This window comes from Eriocheir sinensis, chromosome 40 (genome assembly GCF_024679095.1).
Source record: "Eriocheir sinensis breed Jianghai 21 chromosome 40, ASM2467909v1, whole genome shotgun sequence".
Taxonomy (NCBI): Eukaryota; Metazoa; Arthropoda; class Malacostraca; order Decapoda; family Varunidae; genus Eriocheir; species Eriocheir sinensis.
This window is the reverse complement of record NC_066548.1, coordinates 8503384-8515883: the sequence shown is the minus strand read 5'-3', so window position 1 is coordinate 8515883 and position 12500 is coordinate 8503384. Positions and strand designations below refer to the sequence as shown.

The window sequence follows — 12500 nt, the reverse complement described above, 5'->3', positions numbered from 1 at the left end:
TCCCGTTGAAAATCTGAACAAGGCGCGTATTGTGTGGCGCTCATCCTCTCATTTACCCGTAGTGTTATGGTGATACCGAGCCTGCTGGAAACACTTGAAACACTTTATTATGCTAGTTTTGTAACACTTGAAAGTTTTGCATTTTGTAGTATGGAGCGATTGTATATTTAAGATTGCTGGGTTTGATCATTATAGTATTGTTTAGAATGGTTTCTCGAGAACTTGTCTTAAGGGGAGGCCTCTTCGTACAATTCTTACCTTCCTTCTAGCCTCCCGTTCTTTATTTCTCTTCTCGGAGCAGCGTCTAACTGGCTTTTTTGTTGCTGTTTTATTTTTTTGTCCTTGCCCCTTATGGTAAACAAATCTTAACGTCTATAAATCCCTGTAGGCCCCTTTTTATAATACCTAATGTGATAAACTTACACACTGGATACGATTTACATAGATACTTCATACGGCGTATACACAATCATCCTCAGCAAATAATTCATCGGTGTCACCCGCGCGTGCATAAGCATTAAGCACACGTTCATGACTCTTCGATCAATCAGGACACCCACCCACCTGCCACCAACACCCGCTCCCAACTAACGCCGAACTGCAGAGGCCCGTGACGTCACCCTGAAAAGACATATAAGCCGGTATTATAAGACACTTTCGCTTCTCACATCAGCTATTTCTGAAGGTCAAAGAGGGGATCAATCGGGTTCTAATGAGTGTTTCTTTAGGTTCATGCTACAGAAGAAGGGTCAAACTACCACCAGGGTCATTAAACTACGCCTGGAAATGCCCAAAACTCATACGAAGGCCTTGTCAAATATGTGTACTTGGGCGACGAAATGTTTTAAAATACGACCCTTAATTGCATGCCAGTTCATTTCCGTGGCGATAGAAAGCTTTCCCCTGAGATGGTCCTAGCAACGGGGATGCCTTCGTCCCTAGCAACCACACACACTAGCATGCCCTCCAGCCCCACGGTCCTGCCTCCTACAATCGATAGACGTCAACACACCGCCTTCCGTCATGCTTGCGTGAAAGCGAAGGATCTTTCGTATGTCTGTTCTCGTCCTGGTCTGATTAACGCGCCTCAGTTGTGTGTGAATTATTCAGGAGGAACGACGTCGGTCAAAACTGGATATAACCGTGCACTAGCCTAATTATGTATTTATAAGTTCATAGTAAAATCCATAGAACGTCAAAGCTATGTATGCATTCTTAGTCGTAAGTAATCATATATTTTACAGCCATCATAAAATCATCGAAAATCCGCTAGTTGTATTGATTTTTGGTTGGCGTCCACTGAATTCAGATATCAAGTGTCAAGAGTATCCGAAATCTGTAACAATCTTCACCGCGTTGGTATTTCTCCGAATGGTCGCTGGTGGCACTGCCTGTGGTATAGCAAAGAAAGTCAATAAGTGCGACACCCTGTCTATTTATCCGTTCACACACACACACACACACACACACACACAAAATCAATCACAACACGGAAGTAAGAGTGTCTGATGGCATGCATGGTGTGAGTGGGTCGTGAATGTGATATACAAAGAATGATATAGTTGAAAAGTAGAATAGTGATAATTCAATAGCTGAGGAAAATGAGTTAAGTGGTGGTGATGTGAATGGTGATAGTGAGTTGTGACAATGAAGGCAGATGTCTTAGACGTCGCATTAGTATTCATAAAGTTATGTGGTTAGTTTGGCTTTTTAATTAAGTTCCATTTTTGAGTAGGAGTTAGTTAGAAGTTTTGGATTCTCACAGAAGTTTAGTCGACATATTACAAACTATCTAAAAAAAATCCAACAAAATTAACTTACCACGCCTTGGAAATCAGGCTAAAAAAAAATCAATCACACTAATGTTGATGAAAACTAATAGGTTGTTTAAAATATCTGGCGTGAGTGGTGACAATGAGTGGTGACAGTGAGTGGTGACAATGAGTGGTGACGGTGAGTGGTGACGGTGAGTGGTGACAATGAGTGGTGACGGTGAGTGGTGATTTAGTAACGAGAGTGAGTGGTAACGGTGACTGGACAGAGTGGTGACAGTGAATGGTAACGGTGAGTGATGATGGGTGGTGACGGTGAGTGGTGACTGAGTGGTGATAGAGTTCTGACAGTGAGTGGTGAAAATGAGTGATGACAGTGAGTGTTAACCCGGTAGCAGCGACGGGCCAAATTTGTGGCTTTACCGTGTACCAGCGACGGGCCAAATTTGTGGCTTTACCGTGTACCAGCGACGGGCCAAATTTGTGGCTTTACCGTGTACCAGCGACGGGCCAAATTTGTGGCTTTACCGTGTACCAGCGACGGGCCAAATTTGTGGCTTTACCGTGTACCAGCGATGGGCCAAATTTCTGCCATGATATAAACCTCCCAAAATAGATGATGCATAAACTGATCACATATGCGTTGATATATATTATGAAATGGTTTGCGTGGGTGATGACTCTTTCTCATTATTTTGCTTAGAGGGGCCTTTAACCTAACCTAACCTAACCTAACCTAACCTAACCTAAGAAACATGACCCCCGCAGCTACTGGGTTAACCATGTTTCTGCGTTAGGTGGGTGCCGTGGGTCATGTTCGCGGTGCTAGTGGCGGGCGCGCTCACCTTCATCGGCGTGGACTCGCGGAATGAGCCGATCCGCTTGCAGTCCCTGAGCGGCGTGGTGGTGCTGCTCTTCCTGGGCTTCGTCTTCTCCGCCGCCCCACGAAAGGTATGGAGAAACAAGGGACCAGTCTTACAGTCCAAGGCAGAAATTTACCTCACTTTCGGCCACCTCTTTGGATTCTTTTTGGGAGCAGCGAGTAGCGGGCTTTTTTTTATTATTGTTTCCTTTTTTTGCGCATTTAAGCTGTCTCCTTTGTTGTAAAAAAAAAAAGTTTGTAAGATTCCCAACCAAACACAAAATACTACGGAAAGTCCTTGTGTAGTGTAAGCGTTGGTCTCTTTAGTATGTATTGAGTAGGAATTACAGATCATTGTGGAGAATTATCGTATTCAGCCACTCAGCACGTCGTATTTTCCGGTTCTGAGTCACAGCTATCGCAAACAAACGCCAATAAGTAATGCTTTTAACGAGAACTTTAACTGGAATTTCGTTATCTGTGTGGGTAGGAAAGTTTTGGGCCCTGGAACTGATAAATGCGATGTTTTGAGTACGATAATTTGGCAACGCTGGTTTGGTCGCTTACAATGATTCTGTGTTGGACTATCGAGCTGGACCCTCAAGGACGTCAAACCCTGCCCCCTGCAGCTTACCACAAAAAAAAATGCATATAACAGAAGTAAAGAATGCAATTGATAAGTTAGCTCATTACGATTTGATATATTGACGTCAAACCCAGTCTTCTTAAACTTTACATTAAAAAATGAGCAAAGCTAAATTAAGTGATGCGATTGATAAGTGTTCGCTCATTACGATTTGAAACAAGGACGTCAAACCCAAGCTCCTGCAACTTATAAAAAAAAAAAGTTGCATGAACAAAAGAAAGTTGGAAAGTTTCGTTTAGTCGGCGCAACATCTGTGGTCATATGCCGGAGAGAGACAGGAGGGGGAAGGAATTATAGGAGAAGAGAACAGACCCCAGGAGATGGGACACAACCCCCGATTAATACCTGGTACCCATTCACTGATGGGTGGACAGGGGCGTAGGGCATCGGAAAAGCCGCCCAAGTTTTTCCACTCCGCTCGGGAATCGAACCCGGGCTCTCTCGATTGTGAGCCGAGTGTGCTAACCACTGCACCACGAAGCCCCCTTGCATGAATCAAATCTACAACGTGCAATTGATGAGAGTTAGCCCATTACGATTTGAAATAAGAACGTTTATAGGCCAGTCTCCTGCAACTTATTTAAAAAAGTGAGTAAAACAAAACAAAATAATGCAGTCGATAAGAGTTTTCTCATTTCGATTTGAGATTATTTTACACTTGGGACCAACGTTGCCAGATTGTCGTACTCACCCGCTTATGCTTACCGATTTCCGCCCCAAAAACCTATCTCCTCCACCCCAATAACAAGCTTCAAATATAGTTATCGTTAAAATCCATGGTTAATTACTGGTGTTTCTTGGGAATGACTATGGGTGAGAAACCGGTAAATACGATGATGCGGGTACGATAATCTGGCAACAGTGCTTGGGACCCCGGAACAATATCTCATCATCCAGTTAAGTGAATTCACCTCTGCTAACGGCAAAGAGGTTACTTTCAGGATTGTTCGCCTAGCTGTTAGCAGGATTAGGCAAAAAGTAAATTCATTGTTCCCTCGTGAAAGTTGATGGAAAGGTGTAGCATCGACAAAAGAAAACTGTACTTTAATCTGTTTTGGAGGTGTTTTGGTAGCGGACAGAAACAGACAGACACGAGGCGATAATGTTCTCACGGGGTCATTTTTTTAGGAAGCAGAATGGCACAATGGGGGACTTTATACACATTCTTGGTGTCGATCTGCGGTGTCTGAACGCTCTTGTCCATAAACTGTTTCCACACGCTAATAAGTTATCATAGTGAGTAAAGTTCCAAAATGATCCTTCCCATTTTGATTTGCACCGTAGCTGTTCCGGGAGGCGTGAGTGGTAAGGCTCCGCTCACACTGTGCCGACTCTGGGCCACGACAGCCCAGCGACTCGGGGTACACGAGGTCTTGGGTGTGAATTGTTGATGTGAAAGGGTCGCACATGGCCGGAAAGAGGTCTAGAAACGATCGCCGGATGCTGAATCGGCACAGTGTGAAGGGGGCCTAAAAGTCGCTGGGTTGTCGTGGCCCAGAGTCGACACAGTGTGAACGGGGCCTTAAACTTCAGTCTGGCCGCAGGTGAGGTGGCGACACGTGGCTTGGGGCGTCTCACTGCAGTTCCTTCTCGGCCTCCTCATCCTCCGCTGGCCCTTCGGACAGGATGTTTTCTCGTGCCTGTCTGACAAAGTGACCACCTTCCTCGACTTCACTGACGCTGGCTCGGAGTTCATCTTCGGGGACCTGGCGCACTGGGATCCATCTATATTTGCCTTCTCGGTGAGTTATCTTGGGACTGCCTTGAGATCTTGATTGTCTTAGTATCTTGTTTTATCAACGCAGGTTTCCGTGTTGTTCTGTAATCATATCACTGCTCTAAGTCTCGAGTAAGTTGTTAAATGACGAATAGTTCGATAGATTGAGGTAGTACACCCTTTTTATCATCCTCTATTTATGGAACTGAGCTAGGTCTTGCAGCGGAATAACAAGTGCATGTGTTATCCTGCTTATTGTCCTGGCCACCACCTTCATTGTTAGGTACTGCCGGTGATCCTGTTCTTCCTATTCCTTGCTAAAAGACGACTAATCCGATGGAGTAAGGCAGTGCACCCTATTTTATTATACTCTTTATGGAAGTGAAGTAAGTCTTGCATGTGTCATCCTGTTAACTGTTCTGGCGGTCACCTTCTTCCTTAGGTACTGCCGGTGATCCTGTTCTTCAGTTTCTTCATCCAAATCCTGTACTACTACGGCGTGATGCAGTGGGTGGTGGTCAAGCTGGGCTGGTTCCTGCAGGTCACCATCGGCACCACCGCCTGCGAGAGTGTCAACGCAGCCGCCAACATCTTCCTCGGCCAGGTTAAACGTCACCACCCACTTTATTTTCCTAAGAGTACTAACAGAGCTTCTTCTTCGATCTTTATTGTTTAATGAGACGAAATTTAAGCAAGAGAACGCATGGCTGAACTTCGCTCCATAGGACACAGGGAGGAGAGGGGGGGGGGATGGGGGGATGCTTGACTTTGCACACACACACACACACACACACACACAAGGCAGGTCAAAGTTTACCCATTATGTATCGTGTCTTTCCCGTATAGACTTTATTAGCCACCAAGCTGAAGGATGGAAGAGGGGGAATATTGATTACGAAGGATTCGACCTTGCTCAGAGGACGAATATGAACGAGTGAGTAAAAGCTGGAAGACATTGCATTCCCTGTTTGAGTGCCAGTAAGAAGAAATGAGGTACGAGAAGGAGCACAGCTGCTTCCAATACTATAAAACTAATAAATAGATAAGCAACTAAATAAAGTTCACACAAGGATTGACGGAGAGTTTGTGTGTACATAGTCGTGGAGCTTGAAAGTTGCCTTGTGCTGACTTTGACTATGTGCAAGAATCGAACTTACCTTTCACACTGGTTGTTCACGTTGAAGATTCAATTTGAGTCTCATTATTATTTTGCAATCAACCAGTGAAGATGTTTTACGTTGTTACGTCTCACTATAATCTAAAAACAAAACTGGCGCTTATCATGACCCTTGTTTTTCACTGCTTTCTTTATCGATGCGTCTTATCGTCACCTCTTCCGGCAGACGGAGGCGCCGCTGCTCATCAAGCCGTTCATCCCTTCCATGACCAAGTCGGAGCTGCACGCTGTCATGACTGGAGGGTTCGCCACCATCGCAGGTTCGGTCCTCGCCGCCTACATCAACTTCGGCGTCGATGCCGTCCATCTGATTTCCGCCTCTGTCATGAACGCTCCTGCGGCTCTTGCCCTCTCCAAGCTCTTCTACCCAGAGACAGAGGAATCCAAAACCACAACCAAAGACATCAACATAGAGGGAGGGTAAGGAAAGGGTCGAGAGGGATGCTTTCCTCCTTTTTGTTTTATACGTTTCCTAATGATGAGTTGACTGGGCCTTTAGTTTTTACTGATAACACCCATCTCTGCTTTGTGCAGAGAGGAAGCCAACTGGCTGCACGCCGCGACGGTGGGGGTCACCAACGCCATCCCCCTCGTGGCCAACATCGCCGCCAACCTCATCGCCTTCATCTCCTTCATCACATTTGTCAATTACTTCTTCAACTGGAGCTGCATGCTGGTCGGGGCCGAGGAGGATGTGTGTACCTTGCAGGTAATTTCTATTCGAGTTCCATAAAATCAGAAATAATGGAATGATCTGTTTCGGTCGTTGGTCGGGAGAGTAAGCATTTGTATCTTCCATCTTTCCACCCATTTCTTTTTTTAATTATTCATTAGTAGCCTTTAATTTAAGCACGCAAAAATAGAAGGGCAGTACTAATGAAGATTTTGACCGCTTTACCATTTGTTGAACCATAAGCAAAATATAGGTCATGCACTTATTCACCTTTTCGTTTATTATCTATTCTTAGTCATATATCTGCATGTGCCTGTAGTCTTCATCCTCCCACACATAGAAACCCTCTATCACCTTGCTAATAAGGTTCACCCTTTTGATCCTCCTTCATTTCGGTTACTATTTAAGTCAAATTCATATGTTGGCAGTCTTCATCCTCCCACACCCCTTTATCGCCTTGCTAATAACTTTCACTTCTCTCTTGATCCTCCTTGGCGTGTTTCCCAGAACGTCCTCGGCTACGTGTTCATGCCGCTGGCCTGGGTGATGGGCGTGGAGTGGGAGATGTGCCGCACGGTGGGCCAGCTGGTCGGCCTCAAGATTGTGGTCAACGAGTTCTACGCTTACGCGGAGTTGTCAAAGCTGGTCGAGGAGGGAACAATTTCGGTAAGTCACTTGTAAAAAAAAGAAACATAATTCAACTCTACTATGGGATTCAGAGCCAGCGTTACACTGTTTTTCGGCATTAACTTTTTACCAAAGTGTCGGATAAAGACGGTAGTTTGTCAGAATATGTTTTACACCCTTAACTAATTTTCGACAGTATGCTTTAGTACCTATGTTTGATGATTAAGGTATTTATAGAAGTAAAATAAGAATGCGGAAGCCAGAGCCGTCTCAGTCTTGAGGTAAGGGTTCAGAGACGTTCCGTGACGTAAAACACGTCATGAGGCTCCGCCCACCAAAATATGTTAAGAGGCTACGACGTGAACACTGACAGGTGAATTGGTATTTATATCGTACCCAAGGGTTCACTGTTGTTAACAGTGGCGAGCATGTTCTGCAGTTCTTATGCGACTGGTTTTGTGCTTCGGATTGTCACTCTGTTTAGAAGTGAAGACCCGTGGCAGGACTTACGTAAGCTTGAATAGGTAGGCAGATAGTAGACTCTATTGTGGGTGAGGATTACGCCCCAACATCCATCTCCACAACCTCCTGAATGATAATTTAAGGGACTGGTTAACCTCTTCTCTGCTGCCGGTCCGAAATGTGTACCCCCGACCACATAAAAAAAAGTTTCTCCTACGCACTGCCGCGGGCAACGTGTACCAGTGTGTCATGTTTGATTGTCTACACTTGGTGAAATAAATCACGGCGTCACCAAACAATTATACCCAACAATCTTTCTACTTCCGGAGATGATGGGGGAGGGGGGAGGGGTAAGGGGGGTAGGGGGAGTAGGGGGATGGAGGAATTACGGGGGGTGGAGTGTGGGGTTGGGGAGGGTAGGAGTGGGGGGTATGGACGATGAGAGTAAGGGGGTGGTTATGGGGTAGGAGTTTATGGGAGTAGAGGGATGAGGGTGGGGATTGAAGGTAAAGGTCTGGGGTTGGGGTGAAGGTGGGGGTTGAAGTGGGTGCTGGCGTGGTGGGGTTGAGCTTGGGGGGGTTGAGGTACAAGTTTAGGGTAGGATTGGGGGTTGGGATGGTGGTAGGGGTAGTGATGGGGATTGTATTGGGGAGGTGGGGGTAAGGGCTCGAAGGATTGGAGATTGAGATAAGGATTAGGGGGTTGGGGTCCGTGGGAGGTGTGGGTGGGGTTGACGTTGAGGGTTTGGGTGAAGGTTGGGGGTTGGGAGTAATGGGAGGTCAGTGGTGGGGCTGGAGTGGATGCCGAAGGTTAAGGTGGATTGGAGGTTGTTGGTCGGGGTAGCGGTTGGGACTGGGGTGGGGTTTGGGTGTTCGGGGTGGAGGTAGTGGGTAGGGTTTGGGATTTTTTTTTTTTTTTTTTTTTTTTGTGTGTGTGTGTGTGTCGGGGGGGCGCGGAGAGGTGGGGACAACCGACACACGCCCGTGACTGCGTGATCCGGCAGACCAGGCAGCTGCTAATTTCTTTCTTCTTTCTCTCAGAAACGCGCGGAGATCATCGCGACGTACGCCCTGTGTGGCTTCAGCAACATCAGCTCCATCGGCATCAACCTGGGAGGCTTCGGGGCCATGGCACCCTCCAGGCGTGCCGACCTGGCCAAGGTGGTGGTGAGGGCCATGATCACCGGCAGCTGCGCCTGCTTCCTCACCGCGAGCATTGCAGGTAAACTCTCACTTTTTGTTCGTGTCCTGCATGGCTTCCAATGCATGTAGATATTTTTTTTTCCATAACAAAAGAAATCCGAATGATTACGAAGTCTGATATTTGTCTGACATTTAAAGGTTCGCTGCTGTCCGCGGAAGAGGTGGACGAGACCGCCTTTTACCGGCGGCACCTGGCCTCCCTTGGCACGATGCGAACGGCGATCTTGCACTAGCCAGGCACCCCAGGGCACACCCATACAGCTTTACGTACACTCAAGGACTACTAATATATTCACGTATATTATACGGCATGATGGTCTCTTAAATTAAGACGATTTTATGGTAATTATAAAAGTCAATAAAAATATCAAATACAAAGGTTGTTTGAAAGTAAATGGCTGAAGTAAGTAAGTCCATGAAGCGAGTCAAGCAGCAGGCGGCCCGGGGCGGCACGCAGGTCACGGTGCGGCGGCACCACCCGGATCGACGCGGGGAAGGCGGTGAAGGAGGCGCTGCCGACTCCCTGCTGGTTCTCCTGGACGTCACGTCTGAGATAACTGGTTTGGAGCGTTTCCAACATGGTCAACCAATACATACTGAAACAACACATCTATCTTTTTATTTTACAAAATAATGGTTTACATTATATAACTACTACATTTATCACTACACTCCAGTGACTATGAATAATAGTATACGTATATAGCCTATCTCTGAGTTTCTAAGCTCACTGTAACAAATATAAATTGAATTTGATTACATGATGGGCGGACAGACTGGCTCGCGTGCTGCGAGGTATCTCGCCGCCACGCGCCCACACTCGCCTCGACTTCCTGCACCTTCACTATCGTGGAATATCGACCCCATGGGCGCCGGCCACCATTTATAACGATCACGCAAATTGCTGAGGCAGTCAGAGGGATGATGGAGGGCGCGCCCTCACCAACACCTATGCAATATTGTCGTCTGGATTATCTTCCTTCACTTTGGAATTTTTCTTGTATTCATCACTTGTGATTCCCTTATTGGCACTGTCGCTGTTTTTATTCTTCTTCCGGCGGAACAGCGGCGCCAACAACACCAGCACGGAGCCCGCCACCATGCTGGAGCCCATGACAGTGTACACCGCCGTGTAGCTCTGCGTCGCGTCGTACACCACGCCTGCCGGGGAGACAGGAGACCGCTTATACACACCAGCCACCCAACACCAGAGAGAGAGAGAGAGAGAGAGAGGGACCAAGAAGGTTCACCCATGACAGAGGTGACAGGTCGGCAGGGAGCCAACTCACCAGTCGCCTGTGGGGATATAAAGTTCATGATGCCGTTGAATAGCCTGACCATGCCGTAGGAGGCGGCCAGCTTGGAGGCCCCGTGGTGGGCGGCGAGCATCGCGGGGATCAGGACGAACCAGGACCCGATGGAGAACCCGAACAGGCAGAGGACTGCAGTGAGACCCGAGGCGCTGGTGATGTGCGGCAGGGTCAGCGTCGCCACACCCCCCGCGAGAGCACTGAAGCAACATGAGCCTTCATTAGTGATACATAAATGGAATATGAGAATTGTGTACTACTTTAAATTTTCTTGAAGCGAGGAAGCAGAGATAAATACAATCTTTACAAGAGTGGGTGAGGAGGGGAAGTAAATGCCAGTCACAAATGATCAAAAAATGTTTGTCAGATCAGTTTATTCTATGGCGGCCTAACTGACGTCATCAAAATTGTTTAACAAGCCACTGACTCCCAGGGACTGCATGGCGTGTCTGGCGGATCACCGTCTCGAGCGTCACCTTCCACCTTAGGGAAAAAAAACAACCAACCACCTTGGAGCGTATTCCCCCGAAGTAACTAATACATAATTCATACTAATTTGCATCCTTTCTAATGGTCCCATCGACCTTGCATTTGCTCACCATCTTCCTGCCTTCTGAGACTCACCTGAAGAAGTAGACGTGGTGAAGCTGAAAGATGTGAAGATCCGAGACGAAGCCGCAGCCCAGGCGGCCGACCAAGTCCAGGATGGACGAGATCGACAGCATGCTGGTGGTGACGGAGGAAGAAATGTCGATAGATTCTGCGTAAGAAGGCAGATAAAACAAGGAGAAGGGTGTTCCGCAAGCTACAAGGAACACGGAAATGGCCACCACCCAAAACAATCCGTCTTGGAAGAGCGAGGCGTCGCAGAGTCCTCGCAAACACTGAACACAACAGTTTGATTTTCTTATTATTTCCTTATCATCTTCCACCTGCACAGTCTTATCTTTCTCAATATCTTTTGTTTCTTTTTTAATTACCCCATTCATATTTTCCTTCTTCCTCCCTTTCACCCTTTCTATTATTTCGTCTTCATCCACTTCATTACATTCTGCGAGAGCTGTTCGCAGAATTTCTTGGGTGTCTTCCTTGTCCTGCTCCAAGACGGACTCCATAATCCTGTTCTGCACCGTGCGGATCGATGTTTGGCGAGAGAGTGAAGGTCTGCGATCAACTCCCACCCCCAGGACACGAGGAAGAGACGAGCGGCGGGAGCCACCGTGCTGATGCATGTGCACTGGCGAACATCTTCCGGTGCTTTCGTCTTCAGAGTTCAAACGTAGCACGCTGGGATGCTCTGCAAACAGCGAGAGCTTGCTTAAGGACCACTTGCTGGTTGAATTATTGGAAAGAGAGGACTTGCTGCCCACGATGAAAGAAGGTCGACTTTCAGTGAGGCTTGGACCTCCGGGCACCGACCAGGAGCGGGCATAGAGGGTTAGATTGGGGACACTGTTCATCATGGAAGCAGATCTTAAGAAGGAAACCTGATGCTGCAGTTCTTGTTCTTTGACGCTTTCCGAGCTGACATAACGCTGCCTAACCCTCCACCAGAAGGCCTTGAGGTGTGAGGGCGGGGAGGCGCGAGACTGTGGGAAGGCTGTGACTGAAGGAATCAACTGATCCTTTGCGCTTTCAGTACGAGCCTTTCTCTTCAGTTCGGCAGCCTGCACGATGGCGTGGTGGGAGATTGGACGGAAGAGCAAGGAGGCAGCACAGATGTGTAGCTGCAGGGCAGCCAAAATGAGCAAGGCACCTCGCAGCCCGTAGGTCTTCAGAAGGTGGTCCACTACCGGTGGCAAGAAGAAGCCCCCCAAAGCATTTCCGGAGAGACAAATGGAAGAGCCGAAGGTGCGCCGACGCTCGAAGTAAAGAGAGACGATGAGGATCCCTGACGTTGTGGTGATGCCGGAGCCCAGACCTGCGGCGGGGGACAGCGGGAGTCAGGATCCTATCACACTTTGAGACTCTCTCTCTCTCTCTCTCTCTCTCTCTCTCTCTCTCTCTCTCTCTCTCTCTCTCTCTCTCACACACACACACACACACACACAG

At 47.5% G+C, this 12500-nt stretch overlaps 2 protein-coding genes across 8 annotated transcripts in view; one reads left to right on the top strand and one right to left on the bottom strand.

Annotated features, from left to right (window-relative positions):
- The window catches only part of LOC127009325 (sodium/nucleoside cotransporter 2-like), a 17303-nt gene extending 7787 nt beyond the window's left edge, over positions 1-9516 (top strand). For all 4 annotated transcript variants that reach the window (XM_050882287.1, XM_050882288.1, XM_050882289.1 and 1 more), the window contains exons 7-14: positions 2570-2723; positions 4825-5022; positions 5440-5601; positions 6341-6594; positions 6709-6883; positions 7355-7513; positions 8977-9157; positions 9277-9516. In XM_050882287.1, the coding sequence (XP_050738244.1) occupies positions 2570-2723; positions 4825-5022; positions 5440-5601; positions 6341-6594; positions 6709-6883; positions 7355-7513; positions 8977-9157; positions 9277-9371 (1378 nt within the window). In that variant the 3' untranslated portion in view covers positions 9372-9516. The remainder of the gene's footprint in view (positions 1-2569; positions 2724-4824; positions 5023-5439; positions 5602-6340; positions 6595-6708; positions 6884-7354; positions 7514-8976; positions 9158-9276) is intronic.
- A 222-nt stretch (positions 9517-9738) lies between these two features.
- Positions 9739-12500, bottom strand: part of LOC127009323 (uncharacterized) — a 6771-nt gene continuing 4009 nt past the window's right edge. For all 4 annotated transcript variants that reach the window (XM_050882281.1, XM_050882282.1, XM_050882283.1 and 1 more), the window contains exons 3-5: positions 11073-12369; positions 10428-10648; positions 9739-10299 (exon numbers count right to left, since the gene is read on the bottom strand). In XM_050882281.1, the coding sequence (XP_050738238.1) occupies positions 10088-10299; positions 10428-10648; positions 11073-12369 (1730 nt within the window). In that variant the 3' untranslated portion in view covers positions 9739-10087. The remainder of the gene's footprint in view (positions 10300-10427; positions 10649-11072; positions 12370-12500) is intronic.